We start from the raw sequence: 19,538 nt of genomic DNA on the forward strand, positions 1-19,538 counted from the left end.
ATTAAACCTGCGTGGAGAGTTACATATTAAGTAGACAGACTCCTTAGACCTTTAGTCTTGCTGTTGACAGTAGACTACCCCTGTCTCTATAAGGACCTTCTAATGATTATATAAGTGGCACATTGTCCTATGGAATTATAAAGAGGTGGGTGTCTGTGGTTTATTTTTCCTCTATTCTTGTGTATTTAGGGCTTTAAAATCTATTTTCTTAGGCAGATGTCAGAAAACAAGTTGATGAGCAAATATAAATGGAAACTTTGGGAAGCAGTAACTATTTTGATGTTGATTAGTACCATGACATGAAGGTTAGGAATTAAAGAAATAGAAGTATTTTAAGTTAGTAATTTGAATTACTCCTGGTGACCTTTGCATTTTTAGACTCTAAAATTTTGATTTGATACTTAGTCTCTGGTAAAGTCTACCGTATGTGAATGTCATTCAGTTAATTTGCGTCATTTTGCCCTCAAGATTGGTAGTTATGTGGATAGAAAAGTCTGAAATAATTGGAACAAATTAGTGTGTAATTAAGAGCTTAATTGGCATAAATAGGTGTAATAGGAGTTTCAGTTGTATGAAATGAACTTGCATAAGAGGTGGCTGCTATTAAGGCTGAAAGAACCTTGAACAGCTTCCAATAGAAATTTTGCTTCAAAATGTTACAATTTGGAAACTTTCCCTTTATTTAATGGAATGTGTGGGATTATAAACAGTATAGAAATTGCTTATATTAAAATGGTGAATCACCAAGTTCAGTATGTAGTAAGCTTATATATAAAAACTAGATGCATAGGTAAGAAGCTCAGAAGAAAATACAACAAGATACTAAAAATGGTTGTGTTGTGTCAGGATGAAATTGCTTGTATTTTTTAACTTCTGTTATTTTTCTATACTGTATGCATTATAATCAAGAGTATAAGAGTATTTAAAATATATGTTGTATTTCTTTTTCCCCTTCTCTCCCATTAAAGGAGATATTAGGAAATGATTAGTTTTACAATACAACATTTGGGAGGACACAGGTTGTGCACTAAATCTGTTGTCTTCTCCTATGTTTTTATTTAGAAATTGGTAAAGATTTTTAAATTGATGGAGTTAAAAGCATTGATCCTACCATGTCCCTTAGCTTTTTTGTTTCTTTAGCCTTTTCTCTCTTTGATCTCCCACTCTTTCTCGTATTAATACCTTTTTTCTTTATTTTTTTGAACTCCTGGGCTCAAGCAATCTTCCCACTTTCAGCTTCCTGAGTAGCTGGGACTGTAGGCACAAGCCACCACACCTGGTTTCATATGAGTGCGTTTTAAAGATTTTCAAAAAACAATTTAAGCACATGCTAAAATGTCTGTAACATTTTAGTTTTTTTATATTGAATATTGGCAGTAAAAAGGAAAATAAAACATTTTAATTTTTTCTTTATCTTCATTGATGCTACTTTTCTGGGTAACCTTCACTTTTAAGTTGTGCTTTTGGCTCACCCTTTTTTTTTTTTTTTTTTTTTTTTTGAGACGGAGTTTCACTCTGTCACCCAAGCTGGTGCAGTGGCGCGATCTTGGCTCACTGCAACCTCTGCCCTCCAAGTTCAAGCGATTCTCCTGTCTCAGCCTCCCAAGTAGCTAGGATTACAGGCGCCTGCCACCGTGCCTGGCTAATTTTTTGTATTTTTAGTAGAGGCAGGGTTTCACCATCTTGGCCAGGCTGGCCTTGAACTCCTGACCTTGTGATCCACCCACCTCCGCCTCCCACAGTGCTGGGATTACAGGCATGAGCCACTGTGCCTAGCCAGCTCACTTCTTATTTTAGTCACAGAAAGCAAATTTACTAAGTCTATAACAGGCCAATAAATAATTTACTTCTGTACCTGTATTAGTTTGTTGTTACATTGCTATATTGCTATAAAGACGTATTTGAGAGTGGCTAATTTATTAAGAAAAGAGGCTTAATCGGCTCACGGTTCTGCAGGCTATACAGTCTTCTGCTTCTGGGGTGGCCTCAGAAAACTTAGAATCACGGCAAAAGGTGAAAGGGAAGTACGCACATCTTTACATAGCCAGCAGGAGAGAGAGAGAGAAAAAAAGAGAGGAGAGAGAGCGCGCACACAAAGGAGCAGGTGTCACACACTGTCAAACAACCAGATCTTGTGAGAACTCTTGTCAGGAGACAGCGCTAGGGGGATAGTGCTAAGCCATTAGAAACCACCCCCATGAGCCAATCACCTCCTACTAGGCCCCACTTCCTACACCGGCGATCAGAATTCAATACGAGGTTTGGATGGGGACACAGAGCCAAACCATATCAGTACCTTTATAATTTTCTGTTTTCATATGGCATTATTAGCGTAATAACATAAACTTAGTAATACATTTAGATATTAAACCAACTTTTTTGTTTTGTGAAAGAAGATTTTTTCTTCTTGAATTTCTTTAGCATAGACCTGATACCAGCATTTTCTATTTTTCATGTGCAAGACTTTAGAACTTCAGTGAAGCGTCTGTGTTTCTAAAAGGAATGTCTCCTGGGATTTATATCTTGCACTTTTAAATTCAACGCCTTGTTTTTGTACTTCTTTAATTTTGAATGATATGGGTGGGGAAAACTAATAAGTCCCCTAGATTAACAAATATGTGCTAGGCTCTGTTTCTAGCTTCTGAGGACAGAAAGATGAATGAGGCAAGATATGTTAAATAATAATAATACAGTAATAGTTACCTTTTATTGAGGGTGTACAATGTGCAAGGCAATCCGCTTAGAGTTTGTATGTAGTAACTCTAATCTTGACAATTCTCCAAGTTTTATAAATGAGGAAGCTGACATTTATTATAATAATAATTTGCCAGGCTGTAAGGTGATCTGTTTCTTTCTTATTAATACTGTACGATTTGTTAGTTTCCGTAGTGTAGCAGTAGGTCCTGGATGCCTGATTGAGAAACAGTGATGTCATTGAGTACCGGACCCGACATTTCTTTGGCCTTCTGCTATTACGAAAACCACTTGATTGTATTTTAAAGCATTTTTAAGGTTCTTGTTCCTGTGAATAGAGGACATGCTTCCCCCATTGTGATCCAGGTGCTGTGATTTCTGTCTTCAACTCTTCCTTCCTTTCTTATTCTTCATTTCCTGTATTAAAATATATCTTTTTAATTCTTCATTTCCTGTATTAAAATATATCTCCTCCAAAAAGAACGTACTGTATTATATTTTGGGGTTTTTTTGGCTGCTTCGTTTGTCTCTCTAGTAAAGAATATACTTTGAAAAGTAAACATTTTACCCTCCTGCTCATAGACACTCCTGATGGCCGTATTCTAATGAATATTTTTTATGGATGGTTAGTATTAAAATGTTTTGGAGGAGATTATTTATATGAACTTTGGAACTTTGGTCAGTCTGTTGTTGCTTCCATTTATTTTTATCTCTGTTTTAAAAGTATAGTCAGTTCTTAGCTGTTAGTATGGATGTTTATTCAAGAAAATTCAAGAGAGGTAGTTTCTGCTGTTAAGTAGGGATTCTGTCTGCCCAACCTTCTGTTGAGTTTGATCTGCGTTGGTTTCTATGTCTTTGAAATTTTCTAATACTGCTTCGGAGTAGCACCCCAAAGAATAAACTGGGTTGTCTTGTTAGTAACTAATAACAGATAATTTTTTTTGAGGAGGTCATGAGGTAGATAAACTTATCACTGGGAGATAAGCTTTCATATGTGTACATCTACCTGTTGTACCACAATTCTTCGGATGATTTAAGAGTTGACTTACCTCATGCCTGTAATCCCAGCACTTTGGGAGGCCGAGGTGGGCGGATCACGAGGTCAGGAGATCGAGACCATCCTGGCTAACACGGGGAAACGCTGTCTCTACTGAAAGTATAAAAAATCAGCCGGGCCTGGTGGCGGGCACCTGTAGTCCCAGATACTAAGGAGGCTGAGGCAGGAGAATGGCGTGAACCCGGGAGGCGGAGCTTGCAGTGAGCCTAGATTGCGCCACTGCACTCCAGCCTGGGCGACAGAGAAAGACTCCGTCTCAAAAAAAAAAAAAAGTTGACTTACATTGGACACAGGTAGTGAAGAATACTGTGGGATTTGACACATTTTTATTAAAGTCTGCTTTTACTTAATTGAGGACAAATAATGTTAACGGAACTTGCTGTGTTTGTGTGTTTCCTCCTTTTCTCCCTTTTCAGCTATGTGATGATGATGCCATTTAAACGACAGGCTCTAGTGGAATTTGAAAACATAGATAGTGCCAAAGAATGTGTGACATTTGCTGCAGATGAACCCGTGTACATTGCTGGTCAACAGGCTTTTTTCAACTATTCTACAAGCAAAAGGATCACTCGGCCAGGAAATACTGATGATCCATCAGGAGGCAACAAAGTTCTTCTGCTCTCAATTCAGAATCCACTTTATCCAATTACAGTGGTATGTGTTTTAGTATGACAAATGAAATTAAAAGTGATTTTGCAATTTGCCTCCAGAGTGACTGATCTGTAGTTTTTTCATTGCCATCTAGATACTAGAAAATATTTTTTTTAATTTTGACAATTAATCTTAACAAGTTTAATGAACAAAGAAAAAATGCTGAGCACTATAGTTAAAAAGATAAGCACAGTTGTCATAATTAAATAGGCACATTGAAATTTTTAATGTATAATCAGTACCAGTTCTGTTTTTGATAATAAGGAATTATAGACAGACTTGTTTGAAATCGTTCAAAAAATCTCTATCACGCATATGCCAGCATATATATAAGAGCATCTACTAGGTAGTGACAGAATCCCATGTTATGGTAAGATGCACATATCATTATGAACTATTTTGCAATAGCTTGTTAAAAATCTGTCTTTGATTTACTTTAAATTCCCTGCTTCTTTACTCTTTTGAAAAGTGTTATTGGTAGAAGTTTTAAAAAGGATTTGTTTCCAGAACTAGTTTTCTTCCTACTCACATGCTGTTTCATAATAAGCTAGTAACACAGACACTTAATTTTTGTAATGAATAGAGGAACATCACAGTAAGGGAAACTTCAGTTGGTATCATATGTAGTCTGGGCATATGATATTGGGACATAAACTTAAAGCATAAGATATTCTTTAGATTTAATTAGACATTTTGTATTTTAAATATAGACTTATTAATATATAGTAATATATTTATAATATTCGGTGTTGGGAAAACATATAACTAATCTAGTGTAGGTACTCTGTTTTTTGTTATATCTGTGGTGTGTAACAATGCAGCTGTGTAAATTATAGATGCTCAAGAAATTTCTTGGTAGTTGAATAATTACTCCTAAGTAGGTATTTAGATTCTTAGATGACTCAGGCGTCTTGTTTAGTGACATGTAACTGTATGGTCTTCCTTGGGTCTTTTCTTTATGGCCATTGTCCCTTGAAAAATGAGTACCAGAGTTGTTCTAATATTATCTCTTAATACATATCTATTACTATAACACAAGTGATTATAATATTAAACATTTCAGTGTCACATTTGGAAAAAATATTCATTGATTATAGTTTTGGTTTATTAATTTTATATCATCAGAAGTTATTTTAGTCACCTGTTAAGAAAATAAAAATTGAGGATTCATTTAGGAGATAAAATAGGTGACAGTGCTTTCCAAATGTTCCATTGGAACTTCTTTAATGTGGGTGTATTGTGTAGGTGAAGAAATACCTAAAGATTTATTAAAGTATAATAATTTTAGGCCAGCATGGTGGCTCATACCTATAATCTTAGTACTTTAGGAGACTGAGGTAGTAGGATCCCTTGAGCTCAGGAGTTTGAGACAGCCTGGACAACATAGTGAGACTCTGTCTCTACAAAAAATGAAAAAATTAACCTTGTGTGGTGGTGCATGCCTTGAAGTCTCAGCTACTCGGGAGGCTGAGGCGGGAGATCGTTTCAGCCTGGGAAGTCAGGGCTGTAGGGAACTGTGATCGTGCCACTGCACTCTAGCCTAGGCAACAGTGTGAGACCCTGTCTCAAAAACAAAGTAATAATTTTAAAAATTAATTTTATTAATCAATAGAAATGACATCTTGACAGTTGATGGTTTTTAGGTAAAACAAAACGAAGTATAGCTTTAATGTTTTTTCAGATGTAAAGTGTGAAGAAATCTTTTTCTTTTCCTTCATAGGATGTTTTATATACGGTATGCAACCCTGTTGGCAAAGTGCAACGTATTGTTATATTCAAGAGAAATGGGATACAAGCAATGGTTGAATATCCTTTATTTGTAAATTTTTATTGATGTGTAATTCATACGGATCTTTTTTTTTCTGGCTTAAGCATTTCTAGACAAGTGGTGTTTACTTTGTCCTCTCACAAAAATCTACGTGACTTAGATTTAAAAAATGAAACTGCAGTACTCATAGGGAATTTTACTATTTATGATAAGAATAACTTGCTACCAGAAAGCAATCTAGTGCTTCCTTTTTAAGCTGTTAAATAACACTATTTGAAGATATGTACACTTGTACTATTTTGGAATTTATCCTAAGTGAACTTTTCTGACTCCCTCTTAAAGTAGTTTGGAAGTACCAAAACTTTAGAGTCAGTAAAATCTTACCTTTTTTTATTGAACCTTTAAAATGGTAATGGTTTATGTAAAAACCTCTTTATGTTAAATTTGTCACACGTTGAGTAAGAAGAGCAAGTTACAAAATAGTACAGATAATACACTTTCCCCCAAGCTGGACCCATCTTAAATAATAATAATAAAGAGAAAACCCCAACCTACGTGTGCATGTGTATGCATAGAAGAAGGTAGGGATATACAGCAAACTCTTTAATAGTGCTTACTTCTGGCAAGGGACTTATGTTTTATCTTTGTTTTTTTACCTTATATACCTTTGTGATTTTATTTTTTTAAGATTATGGACTTAAGTAATTTTTTTAAAAACTGACAAAATTTTAGATAGAGTATTATAAAACTCTGCCTTCTCAGAAATATGTAAAAATCATGTATTTGTTTTGTATTACTTTGGCTCTTTGTAATGTTCTTCTTAAAGAGTAAAATCTTTTCTGTTTCAAGGCTGCAAGTTGTCCTTTGCTAGGGAATGGGACCATGCTCCATTATCTCCTCTGCTTTCCGATTTATAAAGTACTAATGATGACCTAAAAGAATTAAGGTAGATAGTTCGGTTGTATTATGTTTTCTTTGGTACCCTTGATTTTTTTTTTTTTTTTTTTAAGATGGAGTTTCGCTTTTTGTTGCCCAGGGTGGTCAAGTGATTCCCGTGTCTCAGCCTCCCAAGTAGCTGGGATGACAGGCACCTGCCACCACACCCAGCTAATTTTTGTATTTTTAGTAGAGATGGGGCTTCACCATGTTGGCCAGGCTGGTCTCGAACTCCTGAGCTCAGGCTGTTCACCTGGTTCAGCCTCCCAAAGTGCTGGGATTACAGGCGTGAGCAACTGTGCCCAGCCACCCTTGATCTTAAAAATAAATTCTCCTGGCCAGGCGCAGTGACTCACGTCTGTGATCCCAGCACTTTGGGAGGCCAAGGCGGGCGGATCACGAAGTCAAGAGATTGAGACAATCCTGGTCAACATGGTGAAACCCCGTATCTACTAAAAAAATTAAAAATTAGCCGGGTGCGGTAGCACACACCTGTAGTCCCAGCTACTTGGGAGGCTGAGGCAGGAGAATTGCTTGAACCCGGGAGGTGGAGGTTGCATTGAGCCCAGGTCGCGCCACTGCACTCCAGCCTGGTGATAGAGCAAGACTCCGTCTCAAAAACAAAACAAAACAAAAAATTCTCTTAAAATTCATCCTGAAATTGGTAAAACATTTCCAGAAGTAAAAGAGCTACTTCTGATTATTTTCAATCCTGTCCTTTGGGAGTGAATAATGATTAAGTATCAGATACCTTAAACCGAATTTCCTTAATAGAGCTTATGTTTGAATCAGTCCTTTGTGCCCAGAAAGCTAAAGCAGCACTCAATGGAGCTGACATATACGCTGGATGTTGCACACTAAAAATTGAATATGCACGGGTAAATATTTTTTTCAACACCCTACCCAAGAAATATTTATGCTTTGGATATACAGTTTGAACTTACATTATTTTCAATCTTAACAGCCAACTCGTCTAAATGTTATTAGGAATGACAATGACAGTTGGGACTACACTAAACCATATTTGGGAAGACGAGGTAGGTATTTTATACATTTTAGAATGTACTTGATCTGCTGACAAATTTTTATATGCAGTTAGATTCTTTTTTCCTGAGACGAGCTAGTTAATTCAAATGAAAACCTTGTTGATGAATGCTTTTGTTGCAAAAGGCCATGTAATGCTGGAAAATAACCTTGAACATTAGTGCCCCCTACTGGTATGTACTGAGCTATTTATATTTAGTTCAACAAGGAGCCCACACATTCAGGCACGCCCGCAGTTCAAGGACTTGCATTTCTCCAAGCAGCTCTCTCTCTTTGGAGGAGAGGAAACTGATTCAGAATATTCCTTACAAACTGCAAACTTGCACACTGCTTCTCTATGGAAAGGACTTTCCCCCAAGCTGGACGAGGCATTAAGAAGGATAGAGGACTCCAGCAGGCTGACTCTACACTTCATCATGCACAAACATCGGCATCAGCAAAAAGCCCTCTGAAAAACTCAGACTCGCAATTCACCTTGACTGCATACTGCATGCACCATCACCCCAAGTTTTTAAAGGAGGACACTTAACAGTACTTCAGAATTGCATGGGATGAACACCATGATAGACTGTGCCCATTTATACAAGTTGTATGTATATATTGGTCTGATTTCCCTTAAGGTTTCAGTTGTAGAATTTAAGACTTTCCACTAACGGAAACTAGACTTCATCTGCAATGTTGTAAATCTTAATGCCCATTACTGTGACTGTGTGCAGCTTAGATTCAAATTGTTAATTGGCAAATAACCAGGACCAGTTTATTAACAGGTCTTGGGAATTGATAATGCTCAACCAATCCACACAGATAGAAAAATAAAAGGATTAGAAAGGTGCACACTTGCTGCATTGTTTACTTTTTAAATTTTTTGTTTTTTTCTCAATTGTGGTCACTGAACAGAAATTCTAACATAATGAAAAGGTGCATTATATGTGAAAGACGTTCTTCTGTGTGGTTTGATTTTTGTAAAGTGGCTGTTTATAAGTTGTCACTTTTTGTAACAATTTAAGGTTATCACTGTCAATTTGTGTAACTAGAAATTTTGACATTTCAAATGTAGGTGAAAGTAACATGTCTGTTCCACATAGAATATCTTTAAACTTGATAAATCTGAAAATAAGAGCATTTCATTTGAGATGCATCTTCACCTATAAGTGCTAGATTTCATGAGGATAAATTTGACTGATAAACTTGTTCAACTAACTGTGTGGCAATTCTGGAATATACAAATTAAAATGTGGATCTTGTAAAAACAAGGGGGCTGCAGTATTGGCTACATCTTAACTACAATATCAGTGTTTGAACTACAGAGTGGAAAAGCTCAAGATGAGTATGTCTGTAAAAGTCAGTAACTAGAAAAAAATTTTATGGCATACAAAATACCTTGGGGAGTGGGTACTCTGTAGTGCATGTACTCTAGCAAAAAGAAAAAGACAATGTGATGATTGATCTTTTGCATGTTTGCATATTTAGGACTTTTAGATGATTGGCTCCTTTAACTCTCAATTCCCAGGAAATCATCTTGCCTTATGCATGAAATTGCAAATAGGTTTGTTTTGTAATGCAGCTTTGGCTAGACCCCATGTTTTTCACTACTTATGGAAATCTGCTTGGCCTTGGGTTGGTACAGTTGATGTCAGTATTAGAAAGCACATCCTTAGCACTGAAACAACCGGACAAGTGGTTGATGAGAAATGTCTCACTTCTGTCAATTTACAGTTATTGACCACTCGGTTTTGTTTTTTAAAAAAAATCTCATTTGAAATAGTTGTGGTTGCATTTTTCTCAGGGGCTCTTTAAACAGGTGTAGATAAGCTTATTTTAATAGTGTTTACATCTATTCTTTTAAAAGGTCTGATGTTTACACAAAGCCAGCTGAGGTTAGTTCTTCATATAATTCTAGTCAGATAAGTTTAGAAATGTATAAGGTATATATGTGAATAGTGAAATATAATTAAATCACGTAAAACGTTTTTAGTTTATGCTTTCAAGGAAAATTTTTTGTTTTCTAATTCCTTACAGATATTTGTCTTGCGAGACCATAACAGTTTATGTTTTTGTTTCTGTAGAGCTCTTAGCTTGCACTCAAGTTGATAGCTATTGAAACTGTTAGGTTGCTATCCCCAAATAAAGACCTTCATAACATTTTTTTTTTTTACCAAAAAAAAATAAAAACTTTTTAAAAAACATACCCTCACTTTTTTCAAAGCCCTTTTCAGCTTGAATTACATTTTAGTGTAAAGAATCCCTAACCAGGACGCCAGGGAACCCCTCCAGAAATCTTAGAACCTGTAGTAGATAGGTGCATCTTTTTGGGGAGAATGTTCACAGCTTCCATCAGATCATTTGACTCTAGGAAAGCTTACCACTGTTTAGAAACTGATATATTTAGTGTTCAACTTTCTGCTCACTTCTGTTTTACGTGACCTGTTACGCAGTGAATACTTCAAATGAAGTGAATTATTATTAATTTTTTAATTATTTTATTTTATTTTATTATTATACTTTAAGTTTTAGGGTACATGTGCACAATGTGCAGGTTAGTTACATATGTATACATGTGCCATGCTGGTGTGCTGCACCCATTAACTCGTCATTTAGAAGTGAATTATTAATGAGAATGTTTGGCTGAAAGATAGCTTGGAAGATAATCTACTCCAACTCCTTCATTTATGAATGAAAATTGTTTCTGTGACTATACAGCAAATTAGTGGTTTAAGTTGGAATCGTCTGATTCCCAACCCAGTTCTCTTTCCTTTATAGCACACTGTTAACTATATCAATAAAACTGAGTCATGAAGACATTATGGTTGTTGTGGTTTTAAGATTCCTAGGTCAGATAAGGATTTGTATTTAGTGTTTGATGGCGTATGCTTAAGCAGAGGAACATTAACAGAATGGATTAGTAGGCTAGATTGGCTCAAAAGGAGTGAGACTTGCATGATGAGAGACGTTAGAAGCCATGTGGTAGAAGGAACTGTGAATGTTAGGATTGAAGAAGAAATGACTTTGGGGAAATGGGGTTGGGGGGACAGTCATAATAACTTCTCGAGCATTTAGAAGAGGTTTTGGCCAACGACTAAGTCTGTAAGGCCCTAAATGGGGTAGAATATGGGTAGAGGATCAATTTCTATACAATATAAAAATTCATTTTCTCACAATTTAGGGCTATCTGGAAATCTTATTATTGGTTTTGGGTAAGCAGAAGCTAAATGGTCCCAACTTACAGAGATGATGTAAAGAGAATTTTTACATTGAATAAAAGTTAAACTAGATGGCCTCAGTCCCTTTCAATGCCACAATAACTTGGAATAGGTGATTAAAACTCTACTTCTCTAGACTGAAGTGAAAATTAAAGTATTTCTCATCTCCCATAAACCTCATTTGTTTAGGTGCCTAAGGATATAGGTAAAGCCTCTCTGAATTTTCAAGGATTAGAAAGACCAGAGTCTTAAGATACATATTTTTAAAAATCTTATTGGGCACTGTAATTTCATCAGCAAACTTTCTAAAAGTATTGTATAATGATTTTTAAAATTTACTAACATAGGAGGTGCTATTTTAGAAACTTATAAATAATTTTTTTGTTGATGTCTCTAATTAGATTTGGGAAAATTGGCATGCCTTTTCTGAAAATGTAGCTAGAATAAAAATTATCCTTTAGAGTATTGTAGTATTCTCATCCAATAATGTAGCCCCCTTGGTTAGCTTTATCTTGGCATCTTTAAAGTTTGGGGTTGCTCATAGTCCTACCTGGTGTTATGGTCAATAGACAATGACCTATTCATGATATAATATGAGTCAGTGATGTGAACATTTTCAGCTCTCAAGTCAGGTGTTTGTAAATATGTGCATATACTTATAAAATACTCTGTGTTTACTGATTGTGAAACCATGTAATACAGGTTGTTGTTGGCTTATGCTGAAACTTCTTGAAAGAAGCCCACTTTGAAAATGTGTTGCTGTTGAAGCTAATAGTATGATTCAGGTACTGTCTTTCAAAAGTACTGCACTTAAAGCTTGTTTTAAAGACATGTATTGGTAAAAACTTCTGTACAGTGTCAAACTTCTAGCATTGTGTACATTCACTTTCTGAAAAGTATCCATTCTTCCTTAAATTTGAAAGTGTGATTGTATTTGGCATTTGCCAAAAAGATATATTCAAGTTAAGTGGAATTTGTTAGATGGAATTAATTTTTTACACTCTTGGTGTTGTGTTTAAATTGGATATGAATGGATGTTTAAAGTTAACCAGGAATCGTATTTCTTTTATGAATTGTTGTATTGGATGTTTTGAATGGGTGTTTCCCATCTGAGAACTCTGTTAAGTACTTGGGTCAAAATTGTTAAAACCATGTTTCTACTTTTGTGTCAGATAGAGGAAAGGGTCGCCAGAGACAAGCCATTTTGGGAGAACACCCTTCTTCGTTTAGACATGATGGCTATGGTAAGTTGTCAAGGTAGAAAGAAGGTAGTATAGATGAACTGTTTGACTTGCTGCATTTCTGATGAAGTATGGCACATTTCTTGTCTATTTTTCCTGCGTATCTGCCTCGGTTTATATGGGATCAGTCCCTTGTAATGTACTCCCAGGAGTTGTCCAAAATTTGTTTTCTTAGGATATTGATTAAAAAAAAAATCCTTGAGATAAGTGAGAGCTACTAGTTGGGGATTGAATACTTTTTTGCCATTATATTTTGGTTTGGTTTTGATTTTTAATGGGTTCTGGCTTGTAAGAGGACCAGAAAGAAGAATTATTGTTCAGTAAGTGTATTTTCTTTCATTCCAGCAATTAGGAACAAAGAGGAATTTTGAGTAATAAAGGCAGAAAGAATAGGGTATTTGTCAAAAAGGAAACATGCTTCTGGTTAGACTCACCTTACAGTTCTATAGCTGGTATTTTGGTTTCAGTTAAATTTGTTCATATTTATTCCCCTTTTAAAACTTCTCAGCTTTTACTTTTTGCTATGTTGATAAGATTATGGAACCTAGAATAATAATCTGCCCCAGGAAAAAATTAGGTAACGTTAGGTATCAAACTATTGTTCTCTTATAAGTAGAATCTTTTAACTAGCTGTAAATTGTTTGAAAATATTCTTTAGTTTTTAGTGGTAGTTATTGACTCTACCTATTCTGTGCTTTAAAGTTGAAGCACAATACTATTAAAACTGGCAGAAAATAGAAATTGCTATATTGTAGTCTTGGGATTGGTCACCGAAAAGCACCTGGTATTGCCTATTGTCCTAAATGGTTCAAATTGCCTACATACTTACTTTAATGACCATTCTTAGCTGTGAGTTTTAGCTTACTTTCTAGTGTTTTTCTTTTGAACTCTAGTAGTGTGTTTGTGTTGTGTGTGTGTGTGTGTGTGTGACTTCAAGGTTCCATAGTCTATATGGCAGAAAAGATTGAAACCATCTCTGTTTTGTCAAAACAGTAAGTGTGGTATAGAATGAAAATCTCATTACAGCTGGTTTAGTGAATGTGTACCTTGATTATTTTTCTTAGTTATTCCTGTAACAGAGTAAACATTAAACATGGTTGTATGGGTAGTTCTGATCCTGCAGTAAAAAACATTGGGTGTTTTTTGCACTTTGATAATGGAGGGTTACAAAAAATTTGCCATTACAAGTTTGTAGTATAGTTGTAGAGTCATGGCAGTCAGCTGAAGGCTAAAAACTGGTTAAATATTTTGCCAAAGTGGATTAGAAAAATCTGTGAAAGAATAAATGAAGGACAAGGAACTCTGCTGTAGTAGTGTGGAAACAGATTTTTTTCTTAGTGTAAGTCTGCCTTCCTTTATAAAATATTTTACCAAAAAATAGTATAAACAAAAGATGTTATATACCCTGCCAAAATTTTTTATTTTTAAAAAGCCTATTGTGAAATTCTTTGATAGTTGTGGTGGGATTATGTAGGGGGGTATCCATTCTGAGCTATGTCCATTAAGATATTTAATCTGAGGTTAATTTGTTCCACTTTTCTAGGGAAGTAAGCAGAATTGGGGTATAGGAGGAAAGAGAGCGAATAAAGAGGCAGAGAAGAGAAGTAAGATGAGTAATAGGGGAAAAAGCAAAGACGGGGGATGTGTGCTAGTGATATTGAGCCTTTTTACAAATATTGCAAATCACAAATGTATCCCTTCAGATCAGCGCTTCAGCAAAACAGGTTTACTTGCATTTTGGGATCACCTTATAGATGACCTTTCCTTTTCCTATGTGACGACTATAAGAAAGGGAATAGAAAGAGTTAATTATGGTTCAGGACCCATAGATTCCATCAGATTAAGTTTATTCATTGGTTTATTATAGCAGTATGAAATCTACATGAATCATCACAATTCTTTACATCTTTTAATTTGGGAAGCCCAGACTTAATGATATGAACTGGTAGAAGCTTTCATAGTTGAACCATGGGAGAAATTGATACATAGATTTATTTGCTATAAGCTCAAGAAGAGTTTGTGTATTAATTTGTGGCATCTTTGGATATGGTTTGTAGACGAAAGATTTTAAAGCTTGAAAGATGAAAAATGCCTTCAAGATGTTAATATACCATTTATGTAGCATTTTTCCACGTCAGTTTTTTAAATATTTAAAGCATTAGTTTTTTAAACACCCAGACTTTCTGTTATAAATTTAGTATAGAAAACTTTTAAAAGACGTCTGATTTTTCTTATCTTAAATAATATAGGTAATACTTTAAGTAGTATAGATAAGATAATTTAATAATGATGGCTCAAAGTCATAATTATAAACATCAGTTATTCTTGTGGACTGATTTTGGTTGTTACTTAGGGCAGTAGATCTCAGAGGTTTTGGACTTTAGCCACTATACATAGAGTAAAAGTTTCCACTGCCTGTCTACCATGTGTCTTTCTACTTCCATGAAAAAGAAAATTTAGTGTGATGATAGTGAAATGTCATTACTGTACAAGCAAATGGTAGGTGGCGGGGAGGCAGTATATTATGTAGATGTACTTTTGCAATAGGAATAAGAATAATTGATATTTGAATCTTGGTGTGTGTATGAGAGTCTAAATTAGAGGCTAAAATAATTACTAAACAGCCTAAAAACTAATTACTAAACAGTCGCTCGTATGGATTGTTTTGTTAAACTACCAATTGCCAATAAAAGAAGTAGTTGAAATCCATGACCAATTTAAGGAGACACTGATGATACATTGATAAAGTATTCCTCCCTAAAATTGCAGAAATTCACACCATGTTTGTGTGTGCTTGGTGGTTGTGTTACTGTGTTGTTATCAATGGCAGCTGTTGTTAGAATACCGAAAATTGGAGTCCACCGTAAGCTCTAATAGTATGTTATGAATACCAAAATTTAGTAGTTCTTAGTAACTCACTTAGTAGATAGATGACAGTTGTCCCTTAGTCCTATATACAAGTGCAACTCAGTGGCATTACATACTCTTCTTGAGAAATAGAGAAAGGACTTGGGTTTTTGGATTGGTTTTGCACATCAGGGGGACCTTTGCATGTACCCTAGATGTTGCTTCTGTTATTATTAGGAGCATCTAAGATGTGTAGGGTTTCTGTTTCTAAGCTGCATGTCTCCATCTTAGTTGCTGCTTTTGAGTTCCTCTGCCTTTCTTCTTATTGCTGTAAAATGTGCCCTGTGCCTACTTTGAGTGTCAGTTTCTCCACCCTCATTTCTTTTCATTCTACACTCTAGCTTTATTTTTTGTTAGATCTGTTGTGGATGGGAAAAACAGATAAAGTTGTTTAAAGCTACTCTAAAGTTAGCAAGTTGATTCTTAATGAGGATTCTCAATGTAAGAGACATAGATTTGTGTGTGTTTTTCTGCTGAAATAGTTTTAGATACTCAGGCATTATTTCCTTCTGGGTTCTTGATACTGTTTCAAAAAAATGGAAGTTGTAGAGTAATAAGACACCTGTGTGTAGTTGAGTTATTAACTAAATCTAGGGTTTTAGTTTCCTAAATTAGAATTAGGGGAATAAGATACCAACCTGAAAGTACATAGTAAAATATATTCAAGGAAACAACTTTTCAGTGGAACTGAAGAGGTTCTTTTTGTTATATCTGTGTAGAGATAGCTTCCCAGATTTCACTGTACATGTAATATTATTACTCCTCCAAAAGACATTGGCAGGAGGTTTATTTTTTAAATTTGAGGTATAATTTTACCTCAAATTTACCAGATTTTACATTCATTTTCTTAACCCCCCCATAGTCTTTTTTGTTAAACTATAATTTTTTAAAAATGTAAACTTATAGCCTGGTGTATGCAGGTATAGGTCAATATATATTGTATCTGGTGCAAATGAATACAGATTTTATTAATTTTCCTCAGGTTATACTGAAATATTCATACATTTGAGTTTTCTTTGTACATCAAACTAGCTAATATTAAGAGTTTATTTTTTGTGTGTGGTGCAGTATATCTACTAAAGTATTTACAAACAGAACTATGTGTATATGTTAACTAATTTATTTATTTTGATCATTTTTATAGGATCCCATGGTCCATTATTGCCTTTACCAAGTCGTTACAGAATGGGCTCTCGAGATACACCTGAACTTGTTGCTTATCCATTACCGCAGGCTTCTTCCTCTTACATGCATGGAGGAAATCCCTCTGGTTCAGTTGTAATGGTTAGTGGATTACATCAACTAAAAATGAATTGTTCAAGAGTCTTCAACCTGTTCTGCTTATATGGAAATATTGAGAAGGTAAGTTTCTCTTTATATTGGTTTCTTTTGCTAGGATATTCAGTGGTAACTCTGAAAAGGCTGCAAATATGTGTCTTTTCCTTGTATCGGGAATATCCAAATTCTTTGAGTAATGACCCACATAAGCTAAAAATCCATTATATAGGAACTCTGGAAAATGTTTTTTGTTGATAAGTAATAAGTATAGGTTGTTGATACTACAAATATTTTTAAAATAACCAATATAAAAAGAAGTCTAAAGCAGTAGTAATCAACCACTATGGTATGAGAGGCCTGAAGTCTATATTTTGGTGATCTCATTTCAAAGAGATTCTAGCATTTAACATGTTGAAAGAGCAGTTACTTTCATGGAGGGTATATATAAAAACAAGCTTCGGAGCCTAGCCAGAAGTTGTGAATTTCAGAAGAGTTCTAGAATTTATGCACTTGCTTCCTAAATGCCAGGGTTCTATTATCTTCGGAGGAACCATGTGCATTTAGCTCAACCAGTATTTGAAACTGACCCACTTTGATAGAATGTGTCCAAAACTTTCTGTCTAGCAATTTACATATTTTGAAGGTCTTTAATAATTGTAACTTTATTATCAAATAACTGTGTTTTCCCCAAATCTGCGAGGTTTTATTTATTGATACCTCACAATTGTGAGATAAATAGTTTTTGAAAGAATCATGGAAAATTTAACTAGGAAAATGAATGGTAGTCTTAAGTTACCAGTAGTTTGATAAAAACACTTGCTAATTTGAGTTTTAGTACTGTAGTAATGTGTTTTTTTCCTGTTTTAAGTGATTTTAGTGTTCTTTGCAACAGTAAGTTCTTGCAGCATGTGAGTCACTATGTGTGGGAGGGGAACATGGCTTGAAAAGTTGCTACATGTAGTTCTTAGTTCATTAATTCTAAAGCTTCTTGATCTGAGGAAGCAACCCTTCAGAATTCTGAAACAAGAATTTTGTCAACCATTTGATCACAGTAAAAAACAAAACAAAACAAAACAAAAAATTCCACATTTGGTCTGGGAGATAACATATGGGATACCTATACTTGTGTAACTGGGCAAGAATACATGGGATAGGTTTAGTAGCATTGGGAGAAGTATTATTTTCACACAGACACTATCTTAGGCCCAAGTGTTAAGTGGAGGGAATGCATGTTTGATAATTAAATGGGCTTTAATGTATATTTTAACTTTCTTTATAGAGTATTTTCTTTTTGTGCTTTTCACATATGCAGACAATCAGAATCAGGCAATTTAATCAACATCTTTAGTAGATCTATGTCTTTTGTGTTGTGAACTAATTGTCTCATGATTTAGAAACTCAAATTACTTTTTCTAATAAAACTTAGATTTTTTGTATGTTATTTGACTAATTCTAGTCCCTTTCACTCTACATCTCGCAAGTTTTTAAAACATTTTAAATGATAAGCTATGATACGTTGAACTCAAACTATCATAATCCTTTAAAGATCCAGATATAGTTAATTTTTTCTAACTTTCTTTTGGAGATTTACCAATACAAGAACCACATATTTAATGTGTATATTTAGTCACTATTAGATTTGCAGATAGTCATTGGATTAAATCAAGGGAGAGGAATTTTGTCCATGAGAAGACAAGAGATTTCAAATAAAGCTGAAAAATCCTGTTACGACTGAGTTTTGTTCAAGTACAGGTGTAGTATATCCTATTAAAGTGGGTAGTTGAAGTGATGGAAATAGAAGCCATGTTGCATTTGTTGTGTAAATACATTCTCAGTATTCTTTAGACGTCAATAGATAAGAAGGAAATACTACGTTGAAGGTGTCATCTATGTCATTGGTACAGGAGTCCTCCCTTATCCACAGTTTTGCTTTCAGTTACTCACTGTTAACTGCTCCAACAATAGGTGACTACAGTAAAATAAGATATTGTGAGAGAGCATGTTCACGTAATTTTTATTATAGTAGATCATTTATAATTTTTCTATTTTATTATTTTGTTAGTCTATTACTGTGCCTAATTTATAAATTCAACTTTATCATAGGTATGTATGTACAGGAAAAAGCATAGTCTATATATGCTATGCTTATATATAGTATATACTATGTTTAATCTCTTATCTGTCTGTGTCTCTATCTATCTAATTATCTTTCAGTACTGTCTACAGTTTTTTTGTGTGTTTGCTTTTGAGACAAGGTCTTGTTCTATCGCCGAGGCTGGAATACAGTGGCACCGTCATAGATTACTTCAGCCTCTAGCTCTTGGGCACAAGCAGTCCTGCCTCAGCCTCCTGAGTAGCTGGGACTACAGGTGCATGCCACCATGCCCAGCTGGTTTTGTATTTTTTTTTTTGTAGAGATGGGGTCTCAGCTATGTTGCCCAGCCTGGTCTCAAGCTCCTAGGCTCAAACAAGCATCCCACCTTGGCCTCTCAAAAGTGCTGGGATTACAAGTGTGAGCCACTGCACCAGGGATTGTCTGCAGTTTCAGGCATCCATTGGGGTTCTTGGAATGTATCCCTCAAAGATAAGGGGGAACTACTGTACTTAATAGCCACTTAGGGACTTCCCAAGGGCTAAGCATTAGGCTGAATGATATCATACTTTATACCTTCTAACCCTTACAGCATTACATTCTAAAACTGGAAATAGTACAAGAGGGTAAGTAGGGCCTCTGCCCAAACTGTCCTGAAATAACGTGTATT

At 35.1% G+C, this 19,538-nt stretch overlaps 1 protein-coding gene across 8 annotated transcripts in view; it reads left to right on the forward strand.

The window, feature by feature from the left end:
• HNRNPLL (heterogeneous nuclear ribonucleoprotein L like) overlaps window positions 1-19,538 on the forward strand; it is a 41,080-nt gene that overhangs the window by 13,015 nt on the left and 8,527 nt on the right. For 5 of the 8 annotated variants that reach the window (XM_063788840.1, XM_063788839.1, XM_063788835.1 and 2 more), the window contains 6 exons: window positions 4,168-4,405; window positions 6,123-6,208; window positions 7,888-7,984; window positions 8,071-8,143; window positions 12,523-12,594; window positions 16,643-16,860. In XM_063788840.1, coding sequence (XP_063644910.1) covers window positions 4,168-4,405; window positions 6,123-6,208; window positions 7,888-7,984; window positions 8,071-8,143; window positions 12,523-12,594; window positions 16,643-16,860 — 784 coding nt within the window. 8 annotated transcript variants of the gene reach the window in all.

The sequence above is a fragment of the Pan troglodytes genome, chromosome 12 (genome assembly GCF_028858775.2).
Source record: "Pan troglodytes isolate AG18354 chromosome 12, NHGRI_mPanTro3-v2.0_pri, whole genome shotgun sequence".
Classification (NCBI taxonomy): Eukaryota; Metazoa; Chordata; class Mammalia; order Primates; family Hominidae; genus Pan; species Pan troglodytes.